We start from the raw sequence: 26291 nt of genomic DNA on the forward strand, positions 1-26291 counted from the left end.
TATATATGTGTGTGTTCTCAGGGCTCTGCCCCACTGGCCTCTAAAGTTGCAAATAATCCCCCAAAAATGCATTGCTGCAAAACACGTGTATTAATAGAACATTTTATTAGATGTTATCAGTTGGTCCGTGTTAACAGCTGATTACATGGAAACTGATCACAAGTATACTAATTAATAATAATTGTTTTTTGTTACTATATATACCAGTTTAGTCTAGAATTGAAATTCAATTAATCATAAAAATTGTGAAATACCTGCAAGTAATTGTACTCAATATTAGGTTCTTTTGACATCATGGCTCAGAATGTTTAAGAGTAGATGAAGAAAACATACAAGGGATGAGCAATAAACATAACTCAATGAACAATTCTTCTCTTCATGACAATAAAGCGAGTGCAACAAGCCTCTGATCATTGCAAAATAATGGAATAAAAAAAGTAATGCATCAAACACAAAGTGCAATTTATTTAGGGGTGAGAAAGCATCAAGTCTGTACTGATGGGTTATGATCGGGTCTATATTATTCCTAGAATGAATCAAGGAAATTGGATATTACTATAAAAAAAGATCAGAGAGCAAGGATTTGCATAGTACTGGCCTCCAAAAGAGATTTTAATGATTTTAACTAATTGTAATATTATAGATGTGATTGAACAGTATTTTTGTATTCCTGTCATACAAAAGCTACTAGGCCTATGTTGGATTGTGTTAAAATTTTGCATAAATGCTAAATAATATGTTCCTCATTATGCCTACTTCTGTGTTAAAACATCATAGACTCCTTCCATATTAAATCATAAGTGATCTCACTAAGAAAGCTAACATACTCTGACTAGGATTCCTCCCTCTGGCCTAAAGTAGTTCAAGTACTATTAAAACTTTAAGGGTCTTAACCCTCCGAGTGCCACAGCTTTTTTGGTGTTTTTTACAGTTCTCTTTTTAAAAAACCGTATAAAATACAATTTTGTAATTATCAATGTATTCACGAAACGAAAAGGAATAAGAGAAGTAATAACAGTATTGTACTTAAAACTCTGTCTGTTCAGGTATGTAGCCCTGCGAAGAAAAAAAGTTTCAAAATTCTGTCCATGTCCTAACATCCACTACTCAAGATTTCACTATGTACACAAAAACATAGTTTCAAAATAGCCATATTATTTCAAATTTAATAAGCTTTACAAATATGTACATGTTGTTTATATTTAAACTAAAAAACAAACTATAAAATTGAAAAAACACAACTATATACAACATTTTTCCCCACTGTCATTGCTTGTGATGTCTTTCTTTTTCTCCCAGGCCTAAGGGGTCTCCCATAAATTAATGTTCTAATAAGTGGAAACATTCCCTGTGCACACCTGTATTACAGCCAGGGCTCTAAAATCTGCTTCAGTTTGTTTTGTTTTTGCAAACTGTGCACTGGCATAATATATTCCCCGGAAAGTTTGGCAATGGAATGATTACCGCCAACATTACCTCCTGGAGCAGCTGGTGGTTCTTGTTCTGGTTGTGCCAAAGAGTCAATTATTCCAACCAAAAAGTCCATTCTTGAAAGTGGTTGGTCAGTGTTTTGACGGTAGAGAATATAGGAATTAAAAAGAATGTTCCAAAGTATCACGATCCATGTTTGTAAAATGATGCAACACCGCAGTCAGTTACAAGCAGTACGCAGTTGTAATCGTATTGTCAAAACAAAGTATGACGTAACGCACTGCCTCCACAATTATGCATTGTCCGTGATTATATGTACTATAACAAATCATCTTTCAAATGATACCGTATTTGACTACTTATGCTGCCATTTTAATATGAATATATTCAAACAAAGCGCTGTTATATAGTCGCAGGCACGACTTTGACCGTCATAATAGGCATTAATTAGTCGCTGCCGTGACGAAAAGCACTTGGAGGGTTAACATAATAAAATAAATATTACAGAACAATATCAATTTTATTCAAATAAAATCATACATTGACAGTTTAACCATCATTAAAAAAAAAAAACTCACTTTTACAGTCTTTTTGAATATTGTTGTTTTCCCCCCCCCCCCCCCACCCCCCCCCCCCCCCACCCCCCCCCCCCCCCACCCCCCCCCCCCCCCACCCCCCCCCCCCCCCACCCCCCCCCCCCCCCACCCAAGCCCTAGTGGGCAGAAGTGCCTAACCTGCACCTCTCACTGCCGTCATGGGCCTCGTAACTGACTCCTGTCCTGTCATCGTACGTACAGTGCCTTCCCTGTACTGCAATAAACAATTATGTAAGCTCATGTATTGTACAGTTACAATGATCAACACTCTGTGCCCTTATAAGTATGGCGGTGCAAGATAGATATCACTTGTTGTAGATTAATAACACTACTGGGATGGAAGTGTTATTATTTAATTTAAACGTAACTAATTCTTAATTAAGCAACATATACTGTAAGTTTTATACAATTTATTGATGGAAACACTATGATAGAATAATTGAAATAAATTTAACAACTATAATTGTTCATTATTCATGGGCTTAAAGAGTGCAAATCAACTGCACCGGCATCTGTGAAAAACACATGACAGTGGTCTCATCAAGCAAATTCTGGACTGCTGACGATCTTGGATCATCTTTGAAAGGAGCCCGCTTCTTTAGAATTGGCAAGATTAATAATGATAAACCTAGAGCTATCAAGCTTTGCTTCTCATCCGAGGTTGATGCCTCCACACTCTTCCGAAGTTATCGACTCGAAGAAAGGCTCAAATGAGGATTTCAATGGTGTCTCTCTTGCCCGGTGATCGAACTTTGAAAGAGAGACAGTATCTCTCTGAATTGCGAAACACTCTTAAAACCCGTACGGAATCTGGTGAGCAGGACCTGACCATAAAGTACATAAATGGAATCCCTAAGATCGTGCAAAAAAAACTAATACTTTTCAACGGCCAATAACCACTTAAATTTATACTTTCAAAATGTAAATGGCCTCCGAACAAATCTGCTGGACTTAAAAAATGCTTTGGCTTGCAACACATATGATGTACTATTACTTTGTGAAACAAACTTATCCTCGGATATATTCAGCTCAGAACTTCAGGCAAACAATAACTATACGATCTATAGGAAGGATAGAAGCATTCTTTCCAAGTAGCAAAACGTCTGGTGGGGGTGTTTTAGTTGCAATCAAAAATAGTATAACAGTTGCATGAAATCATTCATGACTCTTTCATTGAGAGCCTCTTCATCTCCTTGCCCACTTAAAAAATGGTACTGAATTGTGTCTACATTCCTCCAGGACAACCTATCACCATATATAAAGCATATTGTGAGTTGGTGGATGAAGTAGTATCTTCTTTACCTCCATCATCTTCCTTGCTGCTGTCTGGTGACTTTTAACATCGCCTCCTATGACTGCACTACCTCCGAACGTTCCATCACTGATCGACCCAAGAAGGAAACTCCTAGAAAGCCTCGCTGAACTCCACTCCTTGGACCAAAAAAATCACGTCAGGAACTTTAGACAAGTAACATTGGACTTGGTCTTCTGCAGCCTAAAGTCGGTCCCCGTCCATGCTGCAGATGAGTATCTGGTTCAAGCCGATCCCCATCATTCTCCTCTATCTTTTCTCGCTGCCAGTTACTCGAGGTCTCCCTCCTGCTAGATTTTACACCTGTCCAAATCTTCGTAAGTGTAACCTATGTGCTGCTTCTGAGATGCTCTCAGCAGTAGATCTTTCTTTTGTACGTGATTTGTCTGACGTCCAGGAGGGCTTTGGAAGAATGATCTCATTGCTTGGTGAAATTTGCGTTAAATGCAGTCCCATTAAACGGATCGGCATTTCACCTTTCCCTAAGTGGTTTTCTGTGGAGCTTATCAATCGGGTCATTCAGAGAAAGATAGCCCACAAACGTTTACAAGCAAACATTCCTTCCTGCACACTACACAAGGTTTTGTGGGTTGCGTAATATCTGCAGGAATCTTAGTCGCACTTGTTATAGAAGCTATCTGAAGCACATAGAGGACTCAATTCCGCACAACCCTAAAAGCTTCTGGAGTTTTTGTTCGTTCCTCTGGCGAATTTCCTGTTATTCCATCTATTATTAGTTTTAATGGCCACTCCTCAAATGATCCACAAGAGAGAGCTAATATGTTTTCAGCATTCTTTTCTTCTGTTTTCTCGGAGCCCGTAGTTTCACCACCACCATTTAACTTTAATGCCAAACTCCTCCCTGTCGATGATCTCGTTCTCTGTATTAGAGGTGTTGGAAGTCCTCAGGAAAATTGATGTCAGGAAGGGTGCTGGCCCAGATAATGTATCTCCGTCCTTCTTCCAGCACTGCAGTGACACCCTGGCCCAACCTCTGGCTAAACTATTCAACTTGTCCATTTCAAAAGGAATATATCCTGAAATTCTCAAGATGGGGCATATTGTTCCTATTCATAAAGCGACGGGCTCTCTATCGAAAGTCGAGAACTACAGTCCTATTACAATCCCTATCAGCGGTAGGGAAGGTGTTCGAAATGCTAGTGCTCTACTTGTCTTAAAGCCTTTCTGAAAACTCCTAATCTGTCCTAATCAACATGGCTTCACCACCTCCAGATCTACCGTCACCAACCTAATGATATTCGAAGAGAGTATATTATCTGCACTGGGATCACGTAAACAGCTGGACGTTGCCTTTATTGACTTTGCCAAGGCCTTTGACAAGGTTGACCACTCCATCCTCACCAATAAGTTAGAGGGATATGGAATCAATGGCCCGTTACTCTCCTGGTTCCGCAACTATCTGCTTGGCCGGCACTTAAGGTAAAATTACCTGATGCGCTCTCCCAGGAATTTCTGCAAACTTCCGGTGTACCTCAAGGATCGCTTCTTGGCCCATACCTCTTCATCATTTTCATTAATGACATAAACCTCCGTTCTTCTGGTGGATGCTCTACTCTTTGCTGATGATGTGAAGATTTACACAGTGGTCTCCAGCGATGAGGACTTTTGCACGTCTACAGACAAGTCTTCATAATGTATTGGATTGGTGCGTTTCCAATAACATGAAGTTAAAACTCTTCAAAGTGTTTTGTCCATGACCTTTGGTCGTTCGCACAACCTGCACCCATTTTCAGTACAGTATTGAGCGGGATCAACCCCTGGGAAGAGTGTCCTCGATAAAGGATCCCGGGTGTTACATTTTTCATCTGACTTCTCATTCAATGAGCATGTTTGACAACCTATGTAGAAGAGCTTACAGGATGCTGGGCTTCATCACAACTAGGTAAACCCGCGGTATGACAAGTCCCCTTGTTTTGAAGACTCTCTATTCATCCTTTGTGCGTTCAACTCCTGGAGTATGCTAGCCCAGTCTGGTCTCCCTACCAGCTGGGTCTTATTGAGAAACTGGAAGCTGTGCAGAGGAAGTTCGTAAGAGATGGTGGGCGTTCGACAGGGGCTGCTCTACAGGGAAATCCCTATTGCTGGGGACTGCAGGCTGATCTTCTCCCTTGATCTTCAAGCGAGGCGGTGCGTCGCGGATGTTAGTTCCTGACGAGACTGGTTAGTGGACAACTGGATTGTCCGATGCTTCCTATCACAAGTGGACTTCCATATTCCCTTGGCAAGGACTCGATCACGCGGACTTGTTCAGTAGACGCCATTGCCAGCGTTTCCTAAGTCTTTCCACGGTTCCCACTCGCCAGAAATGGTCAGGCTCGGAAATGGTTTCTGCCGACAGGTTCGACGTCTTCAATGATAGGGCAGCAATTATTAGAGGACGTGTGCTGGCTGCTTTCCAGTATACAGTAGAATAGATAGGGGACTTGTTGAGTGATGTGGGCATGGCATAAATATGTTTTTATTTTTTTTTTTAAGAAGTAATTAATTTATTCATAGCGCTATGTAGTTGTCACTTTTGCCATAATTGTAGCTGTTCGTATTTATTTATTTATATGCTTTGTGCATTTGTTATTTATTTATTTATTATTATATTTGGCATTTGTTTTGTATGTGTTTTTCACTCGTTACTGTTAAGGATGGTAGTTTGTATTGTGAAATGTTTCATTTATTTATTTTTTTTTTTTTACTTTGTTGGTGTTTATGGATCTTGTTACTTGTTATTCATTCTTAGTTTTTTTTTTTTTTTTTTTTTGCATTGTCACTTATTTAAAACTATTTTATTAACATTGTTGTTCATTTATATATTTCTTTTTTTTGTTCTTGTTATCCATTTATAGTTTTCTGCATTGTTACTTTTTATGGATAGTTTGTTTTTGCACTGTTTTTTATTTCTAGGTTGCTTATCTGCTCAACAATTATTATCATTACTGTTATATTTATTATAATTTATACTTATTATGTACACTGTCAATCATGTCTAGGAGTATAGAGTCCAATCGCATGTTTGGCTTGTCCCTGTTATGTCTGGGCACTATAATGGTAATTAGCTACCTTGCACTATGTGTATTGTTATAAAGTGGTCGTTGACCGTTGAAAGGAAATAAAATAAAATAAAATTTGTGTGACTGATTTATCTTTATATTTATCTTTATAAGTACTGGAAAACATGAATTGTTTTTTTAAGGTGATAAGTATTATAGAAACAAGGATAATGTAGGAGAGTAGCATATGGTGCTTAAAAGGTAATACAGGGTTATAAGTATTGGGTAGGCTCTAGCCTCTTTAGTTCAACCTTTAAAACAGTACAAAAATCAATAAGAATAAATACTATTAAAAAATAAATGTGCTGGCATCAGTACAGTTAAGTAGCTAAACAGATTCCTAAATAAAAGATGCAGATATGGTTGAGACGTTTGTCCAGAAATCACAAGCAAATTAAAGTATAAACCAGTTTAAAATATAAATGTTTGAAACACAAGTGAAACTGTGGCTTGTGGTTAAATTTTTGAAACGTTCATTTAAAAGTTAATTTTACAGATATCAAATGTTGACAAAAGATTTTGTAATACAAAAGAAAAGCAGTAATATTTTCTATGAAGTTGAATTAAATTGTTTCAAAAGTAGTGCTGTATGAATATAAGTGTTTAGACTAAACTGGATTAATAAAAAAGATTATAGTTTTAAAATAAGTTTTAAAGATTTGTGAGCGATCTATGTAAATACACAAGTTTACACAAATTCATTCAAAATAACTTATGTTCATTTTATATGCATCTGTAATACAATAGTCAAGTTGCTAACATCGAGTCATCAAAAGCATAAATTAATTTTTACTACATATAAAATTTATACTTATAAACATGCATCCAGAAAGTGAATAATGTTAAAAAAAAACTATAAAACCATTCTCATATAGTCTAAATAGAAAAATTGCCTACACATTTTGTTATAAATAAATATAATTTGAAAGTAAAATAACAGTACATACATCTACATTAGGTTCATAATGTATATGTATGTTGTAGCTTATGTATTGTTAAAAATATATATTGTACTTTAATACACATTATAATTAAATCTGTGACTTTTACCCCTGAAGATGTTCCAAAACCGCATGGCCGTGCCAGGTTTAGATGACACCTGCAATACAAAGTTATATTACATCATTATTTTACAACTAACGCTTCATAATATATATTATATGCATTTTATACCACTTACTAACTTTGAATTAATTAGTTATTATTTAAAGTGGAACATGTACCTTTTATGTAAAGTAATATTTACTCACGTATTCAGCCCGTACTATCCAATGATATATTACTCCTTTGAGAACAAACAAGGAATGTTGAAATAAAAGAATAAAACCAATAATAATAATAAATTCAAACCAGTCTGAACCAATTCCATGTGAAAATCAATATGGAATAAATTATAAAATATGCAGTGTGTTGACTTCTTAAGTTATATACAAAAACGCACAGTAGCATTCTGTAACCTTTGAATATGATCCACATCCTCCCTTAAGATACTGTTGCCATGTAGAAAAGTAATAACAAAAAACAAGACGGCATCAAAGATTCTTCAAGTTCCAATTTTCCCATTCTACTAATAAGGGATGATAAAAAGAAGATGGCCTGGTCATCTTTTTACATCCTGCCATTGATGTAAACGTAACAAAAGTCGTTTACATCAATGGCAGGATGTAAAAGATGACCAGGCCATCTTCTTTTTATCATCCCTTATTAGTAGAATGGGAAAATTGGAACTTGAAGAATCTTTGATGCCGTCTTGTTTTTTGTTATTACTTTTCTACATGGCAACAGTATCTTAAGGGAGGATGTTGCCAAAAGTCGAATAACGGTTCGGGACTACTAATTAAATATTATTATGCAGCCTATCGCCATGCACTTACTCTTCAAGAGCCTTTTGTGCACCCCAGAAATATACCATGAGGCCAGTCAGTTTACAGTTCTACAACACCGAAAACAACTGATCAAGTCCTCCTGAGAAAATTCACGAAACTTGTCCAGACTACCAAAGATTATAATTCAACTTACCAAACCTGGTCTTTTGCTGTATGATGACCGAAGTGCCATCTGAACAAATTCATCCTGATCCAGATTTTTAGTATTAAACAGAGCAGAAGGGAAATCGTTAAAACCTGAATATAAATCCTCTTCTTCATCATCAGGTACAAATCTTATTGTTTCCATGATTTCTGACTCTATGAAGATTCTGGATAATCAATCAATTATATTAATTATACTTATAAACATATTAATAGTATATTTTAATAACTACATTATTAATGCTTATACTAAATTTAAACAACTTCCTGCTGAAAACTCTTTTCAATGTTATGCTGTAGAGGTCTAACGAAAATGGGGAAAGATTTTGAAATAAATATTGATCTGAAACAATCTAATTATTTTATCTACACCAACAAGAGTCATTAAAATATTGAGATTTCTAAAAATTGTGCTATAGCTACATTAAGTTCGATAGCTGTTACTTCTTTTTACATAATATAAGGTATACAACCTAAGAAATAAGTAGAAATGTAGTCGGCTTTAGCATTGTAGGCGGCGACCACCACCACATTTGAATCAGGGTACCAAATTATCAATTAAAAATGCCAAAAACTACCAAATACAAAAAATCCTAATTATAGTTATATACAAATAATTATTGCCAGCTCTTTTTAATGTATTGAATATCAACATTGTTCCAACTTAATTCAAACAAAGTAAAATAATTTGTACGATATTTCAGTAATGATCGCAAGTACAACGGTGATATACATGTGTTATTTGTGTCATAAGCTGTCAGACGTGTTTATCCTTCAAAATACTACAAAATAACTAAATAAACACTGTTTACACTGTTTTGTTTGTTACATTTTATAAATAGACATAATCCAGATATTTTTTATTCATAATTAGGTTATTACGTTTTTAGATACAAAACCAGCTAAATCATACTATTATTTGAAATACCTGTAATGTAATTCGGTTTAACATTCTGGTTTTATAGTTTAGATAATCATGAATATCAATGATTTGATTGTGATGGTGGCCGCTTATCATACTGTAGCTGTATGGTCAATAGTGTAAACTTTTAAAAGTATCTGAACAACCTATTTTATTTACTGTACAGCCAATAACTGAGCTCATTTTTATAATTTACTCATAAATATGATTTCTAAATGTTTTTTTTTTTTTTGTATTCTTAACCAGACATTTATGTACATATAAATATAAACATATATTTATTCATTTGTTGCTAATCCTGAAATGTTTCTGAAGTTCACAGAAAAATTGGTCTACTATCATTCCACTCCACTTATTAGCCTGTATACTTTAACGTATAACTGAAGAAAAAAAACAACAACTAGTTATATACTGTTCATTATCTTCATTCAAATTTATTTATTTTTTTTGTGTAGCAATAAATATACATAAAAGGGGCTATAGAAACATAAACTGAACAGTCTATTTTTACTTTAAATAGTTTTAAAGGAATTAGTTATTTTTTAAATTAATGTTTAAACACATTTATTGCCGACCAAAATGTTCGTCCACATCTAGTGCAGAAAATTTTTTTTTTAAATCAACTAAAAAAATACTTTTTAACACAGTAAGAAATGCAATAATATTTATAGTTTGGTTAGAAATACAGTAAGGTCTTGGTAGCAATCAACTGTATTTTCATTATTTCTGTAAGCGCAGGTTCCTAGCTCTCCAGCCACTGAAATAACCAAATTCTAATAATTCCTCATAAGCAAATTATGAATGCTAATGTGAGACAATAAACACACATTATGATTAAACATTATACTTTGTAACTTAAAAAAACACTTGTTTACCTAATGGATCCCATTTATGATGGGATTCATACCATCATAAATGTTATATTGAACATAAAATATCTACAATACCAATATCTATCAGTGTAATTAGCTTATCATCTGAGTATTGCATTATACATTTATTTATATTAGTTTGAAATTGACTTGTATGCAAAAGAAAATACAAGTAAGATATTGTATTTTGGAATGAAAGCTATCTTAAAAATCATATTGATAATACTTTTAGAATTATGAAGAATCACTATAATAGTAAAATAAAAGGTAAATATTAAGATCAGCGACTACCGCTCTAATCGCCGTCATTTTTTTGCATACTAACACAGGTTAACGTAATTTCACCGAAAAAAATTGTCCCGATTATCGCTAATATATAAAAACCAGTTTTTCGGCAGTACAATGTTGGCAATACAAAACACTTAAATAACAAGATTTTCGACTATCAAACTATAAACAATGGCCGACCATGGTCGTTTTGATGAGTTGACAGTAGTCACGTGACAAACAGGAAAGTTTCCGATTGGCCGGGCGGATCACGTGACCTGTAGGACGGCTTCGATAGACCGCCAGACGTAAACAAACAAACCCACATGGACAAGGAATAATTAGTGAAGTTATTGAAATGGCGTGCGATGGTTCTTGTCACACGCTAAAAAGACCCTAGCTTCCCTATTCAAAACTCAGATCACGCGATGCTTGCCCGCTGCGCAGCGCTTTGCGCTGCTTGCTCTTTTAGAAAAAAAATTAACTCGAGCTTGCAAAGTCCAAGCCCAGATCACGCCATGACTGCTTACACACACAAAACTCAGACAGAACTAACGCAGGTTTCATTACAGGCAAAAGATAAGCGGCGCGCGTTTATTACTGATAAGATAAGACGAGTTTATACTAGAATTAGTACATGGACTACTGCCCTACGAACTAATAACACCAAAAAAACGAATAAATGCATTGTCAGTCAGGTTTTTCAAATTTTATTTTTTCCAAAAAATTTTTTGGGGGGGGGGGGGAGTAAACGGCTACGGCGATAATCGGGACTACTTTTTTCGGTGAAATTACGTGCCCTGCGAACTAATAACACCAAAAAAACGAATAAATGCACTGTCAGTCAGGTTTTATTAATTTTATTTTTTCCAAAAATATTTTTGGTGGGGGAGGGAGTAAACGGCTTCGGCGATAATCGGGACTATTTTTTTCGGTGAAATTACGTTAACCTGTGTTAGAATGCAAAAAATTACGGCGATCGGAGCGGTAGTCGCTGTTCTTAAGATTTGCCAAATAAAAATGTACCACTGAAGACTAAAAACTATATAAAGTTTGTTTACAAAATATACACTTTCTAAAACAAAAACTCTTGTTACTTCTTTAATGTCACTGTTTATAGAAAATTATTTGTAGTAAGGTGACTTACAATCATAACATTATAGCATGTATTTTGAATAATTAAGTGAACTAGCTCAATCTTATCTCAAACAGTTATCTGTTTGTACTTAACCACGCTTAGTTGCCATGGCAACGTTTACCACCGTGAAGTTAGCGTCACTTTATCGTCCAGACCGTCTAGTGCATCAATGTTGCAGTCATCAATCTGAAGGCGTTTAACAAAAATTCAAAAACTGAGATAAATTGTATAATACTAATTATAAAAACGATCTTTCACAAAATCAACACAGTTTTTTCTATTTATTACTTTCCACAAAGGTTTCCCATTAAATGTGTCATGAATAAAAATCCCAAATATAATACCTAAGTAAACCGTAGGAATGTATCGTAAAATGGACGTCCTCTAATAAATGCCACTCCTGAGACTTAACCAAACAAGTGCCCGCAATGGAACTTTGTACACAGATGCTCTGTAAGCTGAACTTTAATATACCAACGTCAAAAAGGTGGTGTCGGCCGTCAGAGGTCCTATCGTCTAAATTAAATGCACCGTTAGACGGGGCGTTCTCGTATAAAAGTCGCTCCTAAGACTAAACCTAACAAGTGCCTGCAATGAAACTTTGTACACAGATGCTCTGTAAGCTGAACTTTAATATACCAACGTCAAATAGGTGGTGTCGGCCGTCAGAGGTCCTATCGTCAAAATTAAATGCACGGTTAGACGGGCGTTCTCGTATAAAAGTCACTCCTGAGACTAAACCAAACAAGTGCCCGCAATGAAACTTTGTACACAGATGCTCTGTAAGCTGAACTTTAATATACCAACGTCAAAAAGGTGGTGTCGGCCGTCAGAGGTCCTATCGTCAAAATTAAATGCACGGTTAGACGGGCGTTCTCGTATAAAAGTCACTCCTGAGACTTAACCAAACAAGTGCCCGCAATGAAACTTTGTACACAGATGCTCTGTAAGCTGAACTTTAATATACCAACGTCAAATAGGTGGTGTCGGCCGTCAGAGGTCCTATCGTCAAAATTAAATGCACGGTTAGACGGGCGTTCTCGTATAAAAAGTCCACTCCTGAGACTTAACCAAACAAGTGCCCGCAATGAAACTTTGTACACAGATGCTCTGTAAGCTGAACTTTAATATACCAACGTCAAAAAGGTGGTGTCGGCCGTCAGAGGTCCTATCGTCGAAATTAAATGCATCGTTAGACGGGGCGTTCTCGTATAAAAGTCGCTCCTGAGACTAAACCAAACAAGTGCCCGCAATGAAACTTTGTACACAGATGCTCTGTAAGCTGAACTTTAATATACCAACGTCAAATAGGTGGTGTCGGCCGTCAGAGGTCCTATCGTCAAAATTAAATGCACGGTTAGACGGGCGTTCTCGTATAAAAGTCACTCCTGAGACTTAACCAAACAAGTGCCCGCAATGAAACTTTGTACACAGATGCTCTGTAAGCTGAACTTTAATATACCAACGTCAAAAAGGTGGTGTCGGCCGTCAGAGGTCCTATCGTCGAAATTAAATGCACCGTTAGACGGGGCGTTTCTCGTATAAAAGTCGCTCCTGAGACTAAACCAAACAAGTGCCCGCAATGAAACTTTGTACACAGATGCTCTGTAAGCTGAACTTTAATATACCAACGTCAAATAGGTGGTGTCGGCCGTCAGAGGTCCTATCGTCAAAATTAAATGCACGGTTAGACGGGCGTTCTCGTATAAAAGTCGCTCCTGAGACTAAACCAAACAAGTGCCCGCAATGAAACTTTGTACACAGATGCTCTGTAAGCTGAACTTTAATATACCAACGTCAAAAAGGTGGTGTCGGCCGTCAGAGGTCCTATCGTCTAAATTAAATGCACCGTTAGACGGGGCGTTCTCGTATAAAAGTCACTCCTGAGACTAAACCAAACAAGTGCTTGCAATGAAACTTTGTACACAGATGCTCTGTAAGCTGAACTTTAATATACCAACGTCAAAAAGGTGGTGTCGGCCGTCAGAGGTCTATCGTCTAAATTAAATGTACCGTTAGACAGATGTTCTCATATAAAAGTATTAGATTTTCAAGTATCAAGGTTATATAAACTAGATTAGTATATATACTGCAAAATGTTCAAACGTCGTATGGAATTTGGTACTCCAAAGTTTCATTATTTTTAAAACATGAAAAATTAAAAGCATTATAAAAAGTGATAGCTTGAAATTCTAGCATGCGGAAGTATTTTAGAAGTTATAACATAAATATTACTGCTTCTCTTTTGCGCACTTTTTTAAATGACGTTGTCCTTTTATATCCATGAAAATAATAAGTAAAATTTGTAGGCTAATTAACAATATATTTTTTCTAACCTCACATATATTTCAAAAAACAATTTATTTTATATTTCATTTATTATTTTTATTCTGTTTACTTCTGTTTTTATCTGCAACAATTTATTTTTAAATGTGTCACCAATTATTTTACTATTGTAAAGTTTTGAACTATTGTTTTTTGTAATCACTGAATTTATTCAGGGTATGTGAATCTTATTTAGAGTTATTATATCGCATGGTTGTATTGTATTTAAATGTCGTGTAATTTAGGACATTAGGGTTTCCCTGATTTTTTTCTAATTTTTCAGAGTCAGATGTGGTTGAGGCTTGAGAAATTTATGTTATTGCTGACACCTGGTAGGTATGAGCAGATGTTATAATATGGAAGAAAAGCTATTGTGTAGACTTATCTCTTTACCCAATACCCCTCACGGAATTTCTGAGAATAGTTTTATAACCCTTACACGTAATTTCATTAGACACATTCAGAAGGGACACGCAAACTCGAGACCGGTTGCCATAAACCTATTGTCTGGTAATGACACCATTTCGAGGAAGGAACCACCTCACCCGAGCCTTTACCTGAGACTACCTCACTGTTAATTCTGTTGTAGTTAAAATATTTGTTCCATTCCATTATTTGAACGTTGATTAATTTGAACTGTAAAAATCATGCAATGCTAACAAACATCTTTGTACAACTTATACATGAAATTAACAAATCGATTACATGGAATAGTAGGCTAATCACGCCAAACATTCTACGTAACAATATACCATATATGACGCCAGGGACTCGCTTATTGGAGAAAGAAAACGTATTATAAGTTTTTAATATTAAAGCTCGTATGCATTAAACAGAGGTAAACATCAATTTAATACTAACAAATGACCATTATAATTTTCAAAATAGACAAATAGAATGAATAACATGATAATGATGCATTGACTTAAGAGAAAAAATCCTTCTAGAAGTTCTATATTTTTAGAATTGATAATATAATTAAATGGCGGTACCATTACATCAACTCATAGAAATAGTAATACCATTGAAGCATTCATTTCATATTGACTATGTTTAATAAGTCATAAATTGCAAACCTAAAACATGTGGTTTTAACGCACAAACCTCGGAAATTGTTTGCTGCTTAAAATACAAAGTATGACCTCAATATTGGCTTTATATTATAATATGCGTCAGATACGTTTGATAACATACTGTATCGTTGAACTTAATATTTTAGTGCGGAAATATCAAAATACACGTTATTGGCATAAGAATGTATTTTTAGAATCTCCTTAAAAATCGAATGGAAAAACTACAAATCTGTTTTCTGTATACAAAACGTAACACGCGTACGTTCTTACTGTAATTTACTGGAGATTATATAACAACTCCAGATATCTTAACTACACTGAGGGCAGTTTCCCACTGGGGCATCAAAGAGTAGAGGAAAGGTTTATGTTTTACTCATAAATTTAATGTTAATGCCAATTTAAACGTGTTTTAGTTTCTATACGATTCTAAACGTTTAGTAGTGTAAAAGACCCAACACTGATATTGCAAATATAAAAATAGGGTCGTTGAGATAACGATTCGTAGAGTAAAAGAGCTGCCCCCCAAATAAAAGATCCTTCTGAGACTAAACCAAACAAATGCCCGCAATGAAACTTTGTACATAGATCCTGAATTTTAATGTACAAAATGTATTTGTTAATTATTTGAATAGCGCTCTTTTTATAAAATCACAGTATACAGGGTGATTCAAAACTAAACGGCAATCTCTCGGGAGCTTATTCTATAGCTAAAAACAAGTAAAAAAGTTCATATAACCATATGCCCGGAAACGCTTCGTTAGCGAGTTACGCCTAGCGAAAGATTTCGCCCGGATTTCAGAACCCTTGGTGAAGTCAGGCCGTATAAAAATGGTAAAGGTAGTTACAAAGATACAAATACGATTGTTTTTTATGTTTTTATATCTGACAAATTTATTAAAATTCGTCCCAGAGCTGTAAATGCAATACTTTCAGAGATATCTTACGTAAAACACAAGAATTGGTGCAAAGAAATAACACATTTTTGTGTTTAACGTAAGATTACTTCCATAAATGTTAAATAAAGGTCATTTTTTTCTTAAACAGATTTGTAGAACATTTAATTCTGAAAAGATTCATGTGAATTACTTAGGAAAAAAATTAATAATAGGTATTGAAATTTAGCTTTATTTAAAAATAAAACAGACGCACAAAAATGGATATTCTTATCTGCATAGAATATTAACTAATGTTTAGGTTGTGAGTAACAGCTGATCATTTATTCAACACTTTTTATCGTCATATTTTCTTTGCAAAGGTTGGCAATATCAGCTGATCAACAATTAAGTTCATGAAGTAATATTTGAATAACCTTTATGGAGGTTTTTGTATTGTGGCGTGTGAAGATTGTATTTTGTGAGATCCTGTGATTATTTGGAAATATTTTATACAAGTGTATAAAATATTTTATTAAATATTTATTTTTAAAATATTTTATTAAATATTTATTTTTAAAATATTTTATTAAATATTTTTTATAAAAGTGTATGTAATTATCTTAGTAAATAATGGCAGATAATGTAAATGGTATGTATTCGTTTGAAGAGTATACGGACATGATACTGATTTACGGCAAAGTTAACAAGAATGGTTTAGCTGCAGTTCAGGAATATCGTGATACTTTTCCACATTGAAGAACACCTGATCGCAAAACATTTGAAGCTGTGGAGAGACGACTTAGAGAAACTGGTAGCTTTAAACCGAAGCGAATAGATATTGGTCGTCAACGTAGCGCAAGGAACTATAATAATGAACAAGCAATAATAAATGCTGTAGAATTATCACCAACCACAAGCACCAGACGATTATCACGTCAGTTAAATATTTGCCAGTCAAGCGTATGGCGGACACTTCATGAAGCACAGTTGTACCCATTCCATATAACACGTGTTCAAGACTTATTACCGCAAGATCTTAATAAACGGAAGATGTTCTGCCGCTGGTTAAGAAGAAATTGTTTACGACATCAGTATTTTCTTCGGCGTATTCTCGTTACTGATGAATCCTGTTTTACTAGAAATGGAATTGTAAATTTTCGTAATACCCATACTTGGGCGTACGACAACCCACATGAAACTGCGACGAGGCATTTTCAACATAAATTTTCAGTCAATGTATGGCTTGGTGTTCTGGGTGATAATTTGATTGGTCCATTTTTCCTCCCTAATCGACTTAATGGAGTAGCGTACTTAAATTTTTTAAGAACAAACCTGCCTACCCTCTTGGAAGATATTCCTGTTCAAAACAGAATAAATGCATGGTTTATGCACGACGGAGCACCTCCACATTTTTCTAATGATGTGAAAAAACTATTTAAATGATACATACGGTAGACAATGGATTGGTCGAAATGGACCAGTAAAATGGCCACCACGTTCTCCTGACCTCGCGCCAGCAGACATTTTCTTATGGGGTTGGATGAAGTCAATTGTTTATTCAAAACGGATTAACACCATAGAGGAGTTACGTAATCGCATTACAGAGGCGGCAGAAACTATCAAGAATGCTCCAAACGTTATGAAACGCGCTAGAAAAGAGTGGATTCGTCGTGCGAAAACGTGCATTGCTAACAACGGAGGACACTTTGAGCAACTATTATAGGTGATTATTACAGTTTTATAAAGGTAAATACATTTTATGTTAATGTTCAGTCTAGAATAAATGATCAGCTGTTACTCACAACCTAAACATTAGTTAATATTCTATGCAGATAAGAATATGCATTTTTGTGCGTCTGTTTTATTTTTAAATAAAGCTAAATTTCAATACCTATTATTAATTTTTTTCCTAAGTAATTCACATGAATCTTTTCAGAATTAAATGTTCTACAAATCTGTTTAAGAAAAAAATGACCTTTATTTAACATTTATGGAAGTAATCTTACGTTAAACACAAAAATGTGTTATTTCTTTGCACCAATTCTTGTGTTTTACGTAAGATATCTCTGAAAGTATTGCATTTACAGCTCTGGGACGAATTTTAATAAATTTGTCAGATATAAAAACATAAAAAACAATCGTATTTGTATCTTTGTAACTACCTTTACCATTTTTATACGGCCTGACTTCACCAAGGGTTCTGAAATCCGGGCGAAATCTTTCGCTAGGCGTAACTCGCTAACGAAGCGTTTCCGGGCATATGGTTATATGAACTTTTTTTACTTGTTTTTAGCTATAGAATAAGCTCCCGAGAGATTGCCGTTTAGTTTTGAATCACCCTGTAGATCTTTTTTAAACTTGTAGTTTAAGTAACGTCCTGGAAGACATTGAGAGGAAAATGCCTAGTTCTGATTTTGCATTCCTTGCTTTTGTATGGTAGGTAGCGATGTCCTTGCTTCTACTAGGCAAAGTGAATATTGGGATTTGCCAATAGAATCATAAATTCCTATTCAAAATTGCTGGCACAAGGGCGGCACACGGGCGGCGCCCTTTGAACCCCGGAGAAAGTTGGACCTCACACTTTGCTGAAAACCCTACAGTAGTCTAGGACCATCTTCCTTCTGTTCCCCGTTGTAAATCTCCAATATGTCAAATAAATATAAAAACGATGCCTGAGGGATGTTTGGCACCATTCTTGGATTGGCTGTGATCTGTGAACGTTGTTTGCATTAGTGCAAAGTTCAACACACGGAGTGCTACTTGATCTTCTGTATCCTGTTTATCTGAGGTAATTAATTTTAAAATTTTGAAACATATTATAAACTTTACCTGGTATGGATAAATTGGTATTAATATTTTATACTTATCACTCGCGATTAAATTTTTAATGATACATAATTATGACGTAATAGATAAAGTCTATCATTTCGTACTAATAGTGAAATCGAAATTATGTATATCATCCATCTGAAAACAACAGATGTAGGCTTCAATTGATTATTTTATTTATCAAATAGCAACAAGTTTGAATTTTAACATAAACATTCCGTACTTTACAAATAACGGAAAATATAATAAGAGATTTATACTTAACAGTTAATTTCAAAACTCAGTGGTTACACGTAATCTAACACAACTTTTTTTAGTTTAAACCTTTCTACAGAAAAATTATTTTGTTCATACCAGTTACAAAACATGGTTTAATTTTGTAATACGATTTTCTAGACAAAACATTACCTGTAATGAACATAAATTAAATTATTACACGACGATATTGGTTCTTACCATGCCTATCTGTACACAGCAAGGAAGATATTAAATTAATATATTCTGGACCCGATCCAATTTCTTTCATTGTACAGACATTCATATCGCCTATTATTAAAGTAGGATTTATTGATGCATTTAAAATATTTTCAAAGTCATATTTAAACTGAGCATTACGGTATTATATTATTTTTTTGTGCACGTGTTTTTATAAATATGACAATTAAAACATAAATACATGCGCGGATTTAAGAACAGTGAATACAGAGGCCAGTCTTTTACAAACAAATTTATTTATTTGCTGTGCATTAATATCTGACCTTATAGTGCTAACCACCATCTATCATATCCAAAATAAAAGTAGTTTATTATAAGTTACGGTGACTTAACTGTGATTCAATTTGAAATTTATTTAAGTATTATTATGGAATTAAAATAATTTAGTAAAATGGAACTATTGAATTTAAAACATTTATTAAGTAATCGTTTAAAAATAATCAATGCACATGTATTTACGCTTACAACTTAAACACATTATCCTCCTTACTGGCCGAAGATACATGTTTCGATATTTTTTCAGGATTTGTCAGTTATACTAAATCCTGTTGGTTGATAAATCTGCTACTTTGTCATGGCTTTGTTGCGTGGTGTCGCTACTACCATTATGGAATATAATAGCAGAGACAAGGTAGGCCTGCATTAACTTTAACAAAGGTTTCATAGTTGTGTAAATTTTGTATAATGTGTAGTATTTAAAAATGACTTTTAAATGATGCTATTGAGATAAAAAGAGGTTTTGAAGACTGGCCTGAATAGTCCTGGACAATAGATAAATCACTAAGACCAAATGAAGGAGGCGATATAAGTAAAATATATACTTTTTCATATTTCTGTTATAAACTTATCCTAATCTTCTAAATGAGCAGTTTTTGCTTATTTTCAAAAACAAGTTATATGATGCGACCATTGTAATATGTAATCAATAATGCGTATTATGTTATAATAATAATAAAATAAGTAATATTTATTTTAGGAGGTGTTTGAAAGAGTTAAGGTTATAGGGGACGGTCATTGTTTATTTCGGGCAATGAGTATGGCGTTGTGGGGTACACAACATCGGCACGCGGAAGTTAGGACGAGCATAGTGAACCACGTAGTAACAAACTGGCAGCATTACTATGAGAGAATACAATATACGCTCGGAGAAGAATTTAACTCTCCTCTAAAATATGCAAACCTAATGGGAAATGTACAGAAGCGAATATATGGATCGGAATTTGAAATTACAGTTTTTTGCGAGGTTTACAAGAGAAATGCAACTGTATACAGAGAAAGAGATGTTAAACAAAGGATTTGTGGGAAAGATACTATCTTTAAGGTTGCTAATTTTAATATCAATCAAGTGTATACAACATATGATTTTGTATTTCAAGGAATAGAAAAAGGTCACGAGTCAGAAGGCCATTATGATCTACTAATAAAAAGAGATTTATTTGAGTTGGAAGTCTCCGATGAACCCCACAAATCTAACACCAGACGTGATACTACCATTCATAAAAGTGGCATCGCAGAAAACAGTTACATTTCGTCTGATCAACCTAAAAATGTAGAAAAAACCCCATTACAGAGTCTGCAATTGAAAGAGAAATCGATGACTAGTTCAACATATCCTGATGTGTTAGAGAAATTGATTGCGTTTTTAAACAAGAAAGGATGCTGTAACCAAAAATTAAAAAAAACGTAGTAAGGAAAGACACGCATTATTCAAAGAGGCTGCTTTGTTGATATTTGGGGACTGCAGTAACAAACACATGTTATTGCTTAATAAATTGTATGAAAAAAACTTTTCAAAATTCATAACAAAAGTTACAGCAGAAAAAGACATCCAACAATCTCCTCGGAACAAAGTAAACGAGAAGTATGAGGAATTACTAAACAGTGTTTTGAACACGCTCGGTGATGAAATAACAAAAGAAGAACTAATGGAAAAGGAAAAGATCGTTTATCATAAAGTGTACAATCACTATTGTCAGAAGGTAGGATGGAAAGGGAGTAATAAAAATAATGCAAGAAAATTCAAGCATGTTTGGAATAAGTTTCTAACACAATTACCTGAGTCAGATATTGGAATAAAGCAAATAACAGGCAAAGGAGAAACATTCGCTGATAGATTAAAAGACAGCAGAGGCTGTGTGAAATCATTGACTTATTGCAAATCACCAAGCCACCAGGACTTACAAACATCAACGAAAACAGAAATCTTTATTAACAATACAATTCATAGCACTGTTATTTTGTGGGAAAATGAGTATAAAAAAGATCAGAGATTTGAACATTTAGTCAAAGAGTTTATTAGCTGTCATCGTAGGGTCGGTGGAGTGTGTACGTGGACAGATTTTGATGACATGTATAAATATAAAGAAAATCTAAAAACAAATCAGATCTATCAAAAAACCCGTAATTCTAGTTTTTAAAAAGTGCTTGTATAAGTTTTGCGACAATGAAATGATCATACACTTAAGTACAGTTGGGGACGAATTAAAAATTGAAATAAGAGAATCAGAAAGAGGTAGTGACAACTACGACATCTGTGGACATTACCAGTATTATGACGATAAAAAATACCCTTTTGATAGAATGGACGAAATTTTATATCGAGATAGAATATGGATGTCAGTATTCGATAGTTCAAAAGATGTTTACAGTGAATATGTCACCAATGAGACTGACAATATGAATAAGGAAATATTACATCAAAAAGGAAAAATTAATGTATCGGCTAATTGTTCAAACAATGAGGAATACCTAAAAAAAAATATTGAAAATATTGCAGAAAAATCAGGAAAATCGTACATAGCAGTACCTAAAAGGAAACATTCCTTTTCGTGCTCTAATAAATTTGCAGTTGAAGAAAAAAGAGTTACTGGTCACATAGACGACGTAATGGTTAACGGTGTATTTGATACAGCCACATTTAGAATTTGGCTCCGAAATGCTGTAATAAAACAAGCAAATATCAGTTGCAGGTTAATATTTACAAATAGTAGACTAAGACATAATGAAAATTTAAAATATGTAACATATGCAAGGTGTGGCTCAAGCGCAGCTGGAAAATGTAAAGAGTTTAAATTTGAAGTTGAAATAACTGATATTGTTGATGTAAGAATAACGAGCAGCGGTACGTCTGTCCCGATTCATACTGGAAAGAAAAGGTCTTACCAACTGAGGGGAGGAGAACGTAAAATATACAAAAAGAAGTTGTTACTAGATCAAGCAAAAACGGTACAGAATGAAGATATGAAACATATAAATATAGATGCTGCTATTGATCTTAATATGCAGTCTGTCAGAACATTAAGGGGAGCGGGAAAGGCCTATCTCGCCAATGTTAAATTTGCCATCTTTAGGTACACTTTTCTTCAAAAGTTGTAAAGCTATGACTTTCAAATTTTAGGGCTATATTTACCAACTCTTTTTGTGTTGACAGACCCAATTTTACACCTGCTAATCAAATATTACCTTAAAAAATCATTTTTTCATAGAACACTAAAAAAAATTAAACATTTTTACAAAACATAAATTTTTTATTACAAAACTAGTAATGTGAGATTAATAAAAATGGGTCTAAATATTACTTATACCCCAACAATGATGTGTAAAAAATTTCAGGTATGTAGGTTAATTATTTACAGAGATAAGTGTACCTTTGTTTAATAAAATGCAACTTTCGGCAAATTGCGACTGAACTCAATAAACTAAAAGGCATACAATATCTACCTTAAAAATAGGCCAGCTCCATATTTGGGATCATCTGTTTCCTCTTCATGGTCTTCCTCCATGAGCCGCCTTTTTCTTCTTGCTTGTCTAGCCTCCTTCGTGATACTTTCAGCCGCTTTCTCACTTTTACGCTGTCTCAAAATATCCATCTCCCGCAAAGTTTTGACGGATTTTTCACACAAACTCAGTCCAAGTCTTTTGTAGAGGTCCAGTTTGCTGCTGTGGCCTTCATTGAATGATATTACCGCATCATATACGCCCAACTTCAGTGTATCGAGTCTCACAAATACCCTCTTCGGAACTTTAGCCCATACAATATTATTAAAACTTTCATTAGGGTTTTGGGTGTGCCCGTGCAAACATTTCTTCAAACAGCTCTGTTTGTGTAAGTGCCTTGTAAATATCTTTAATTTTCACCATAACATCATAGGGGCAAACTGTCTTTGTGTTTGTAAGTCTTTCCCTCAGCTTTGGCTTTATTAAAACCGCACCATGAATCCTCACCCACAGGACACAATCCGTGCTGTGGATTATCATCCGTTGAAAGTTTATGGAAAAAGGTTGCCCAGATGTTTTTCTTCATTTCTTCAACACTGTTTACTCCTCTTCTTATGGCTAGGCCATAATAAGTCTGTAACTTATCAATTTGGGTGTCAGTAAGTCTTTTTTTTCCTCCAAGCACTTTTCCGTCTGCAAGTTTTTGGCTTTTGGTTTTCCGCTTCAGTTCACGTAAACGCGTCCCCATACGCTTTTGTATGTGCCCAATGCATTCCAATTTCTCAATCTCGACATCATCCCCATACGGTTTAGATTCTTTCACAATCTGGAAACCCTTACTATCACCATCACCAAGGTACTTTGTATATTTTACATTTCGTGTCACAGAATTCTTGAATACTTCAAGAGCACCCGCTACCTCCATTCCTCCCGAGCTTCCATCATAGTTCTTAGTACACTCATGTTCCCCAGGTTTTGTCATGGTACATGTCTGACAGTATTTAGACAAAATAGATACATCCAACACTTTCCCTGTATCGAAGCTGGTCACACTCACTAGTCCATTTAGAGATTTGAATCCGCGTCGCTGCCATGAACCGTCAATCGCAACTGCAAGCTCGGTACACCCATCATTTACCTGCACTGCTTCCATTGTAGCCTTCATCATAGTATCTTCGGCACAAGATTTGAGTGCTGTCTGTAGAGTCTTGTGGTATTTAGCATATTTTTGTGGGGGCTTAGGTAGGTCTAGTAAAACACAAAATTGGTTTCCGGCAGTTGGCCCTTTCCCAATAGTTCGCATAGCGTAAACAAATTTTACGTTGAGATCATACAGTTTTTCATCATTTGAAAGATTTGAGTTTTTTGAATTTTTGGAATTCTGAGCATGCTGTACATTCTAACTTAGTTGATAATACTAACCCAGAGTTCTCAGAGTCATCATAACACACAATAAGTTCGATTGTGTCTGTTGAATCACAATACTTACATTTAACAAATTTTTTTATTGCACAAGACAATAAGTGGACATCAAAAATACAATTTCCTGCTCCAGAAGATTGAAATGTTTCATAGCTATCAAAGGACAACTTCTTTGCAGAAGATACTTTAGTAGAACTACTCCCAAGTTCTTTGTTAGGTGTTTCTTGAGTTCCTGACAAAGTTTCTGAACCTACCAATGTAGGCCTAGGCCTACTGTACTGGTTACCTACATGATGTTTTACTCTTGGTTTTATAACTCAATTGTTTCCTTGGCATCGCGAGTTCCACTAAACAAACAAATATGTTTCGAAAAATAACACAACAATTCACCAAATCAGTGTCTTCTTTGAACAAAATACAAAATGTAAACAAGAAACAAGTTTACATGTTCGGTATTGTGAAAGGAACCAAAACAACAGACGACAGCTGACGGATAAACTGATGTTTAGTCAACTGTCACTATGACCAACTACACAAACAAAAATGCAGAGTATAAAACCAATGGTACTATACTAAATGCCAGGAGTATACTAGCTACACTATTGACGTTGCTCAGAGAAAAAACTCTGTGTCTTGATATATTGTTTTAATTTTTTCAAGGGCTTATACGTAAGTTACAGTGATGACAATTATATCATTTTAAAGAGAATGAAATGGAGTATAATAATTTAAAAAAAAAAACTAAAAATGTGTAAAAAAAAAATTTTCCCCGGTCTGGCTCCCCCTTAATGACGCTGAGAAAATGTCGATCAGAAGCGTTCAAAGAAGATGACTTGCACTCAAACGACTTGTTAGACCTAATTTTACTGGCAAAAAACCGAATCAGTTTCATCCACTGAGGAGGAGAAATATATAAGAAAGGTAGTAGCCTCACCCTTCCAGGTATATATGTTTACAGGTCTGCAAAGAAAGGTAATCGCAAGTAAAAACGTGCCAGCTGGTTATTTTGATGCAACAGGCTCGGTTGCAAGACAAGTGGTCTTATCTAATAACAAACCTATTTTGTATTATGCATTGGTTGTTAATGTTAATGGTGAAATTTTACCTGTCATAGAAATGTTGTCTAAATGTTGTCAAAATATGGATAATGTGCGACAGCTGCAAACGATGGGCTCACTTCAAACCATGTCTTAAGTATTTAAGTAAAACCCAACATGAGGTTGAGGTAAATGATTTCATATTTATTTGCAAACTTTGCCAACAATTTAAATCGAAATACAACAGGAACCCATGGGAATGAAACAATTAACAACAACACCTGTTTTTTAGGAAAAATATTAGGTCCCGCCCAACGCAAAGAAAAGTGCTTAACGGTTTGGTGGTGGATTGAGTAGATGCCAATATCGTTATGCACAGTATATTGATAGACAGAAGCCAAGGAAAGAAAGCAATTTTATTAATTTGTATATAGAATTAGCATCAACCACGGTTATAGCAAAAATATTAGGTCCCGCCCAACGCAAAGAAAAGTGCTTAACGGTTTGGTGGTGGATTGAGTAGCTGCCAATATCGTTATGCACAGTATATTGATAGACAGAAGCCAAGGAAAGAAAGCAATTTTATTAATTTGTATATAGAATTAGCATCAACCACGGTATAGCAAAAATATTAGGTCCCGCCCAACGCAAAGAAAAGTGCTTAACGGTTTGGTGGTGGATTGAGTAGCTGCCAATATCGTTATGCACAGTATATTGATAGACAGAAGCCAAGGAAAGAAAGCAATTTTATTAATTTGTATATAGAATTAGCATCAACCATGGTATAGCAAAAATATTAGGTCCCGCCAAACGCAAAGAAAAGTGCTTAACGGTTTGGTGGTGGATTGAGTAGCTGCCAATATCGTTATGCACAGTATATTGATAGAC

General features: G+C 34.9%; 1 protein-coding gene across 1 annotated transcript; it reads right to left on the reverse strand.

Moving 5' to 3' along the window:
* Positions 1–5593: 5593 nt before the first annotated feature.
* LOC124355853 (intraflagellar transport protein 88 homolog) lies at positions 5594–11737 on the reverse strand. The gene is made up of 4 exons (XM_046807008.1): positions 11640–11737; positions 8421–8598; positions 7452–7500; positions 5594–5688 (listed from the first exon to the last, which is right to left on the reverse strand). The coding sequence occupies exons 2-4, from the start codon at positions 8574–8576 to the stop codon at positions 5594–5596; spliced, it is 300 nt and encodes a 99-aa protein (XP_046662964.1). The 5' UTR covers positions 8577–8598; positions 11640–11737.
* Between the last annotated feature and the right edge of the window lie 14554 nt (positions 11738–26291).

This window comes from Homalodisca vitripennis, chromosome 2 (genome assembly GCF_021130785.1).
Source record: "Homalodisca vitripennis isolate AUS2020 chromosome 2, UT_GWSS_2.1, whole genome shotgun sequence".
Lineage (NCBI taxonomy): Eukaryota > Metazoa > Arthropoda > Insecta > Hemiptera > Cicadellidae > Homalodisca > Homalodisca vitripennis.

Excerpts from the sequence above, each read along its gene's own strand:
- LOC124355853 (XM_046807008.1), bottom strand. The coding sequence starts at position 8,576 with ATGGAAACAATAAGATTTGTACCTGATGATGAAGAAGAGGATTTATAT. Across the intron at positions 7,501-8,420 it reads ACAGCAAAAGACCAGGTTTG|GTGTCATCTAAACCTGGCAC; the intron begins GTAAGTTGAATT and ends TTTGTATTGCAG. Across the intron at positions 5,689-7,451 it reads GTTTTGGAACATCTTCAGGG|AAACCATTTCCGAGCCTGAC; the intron begins GTAAAAGTCACA and ends ACCTGTCGGCAG.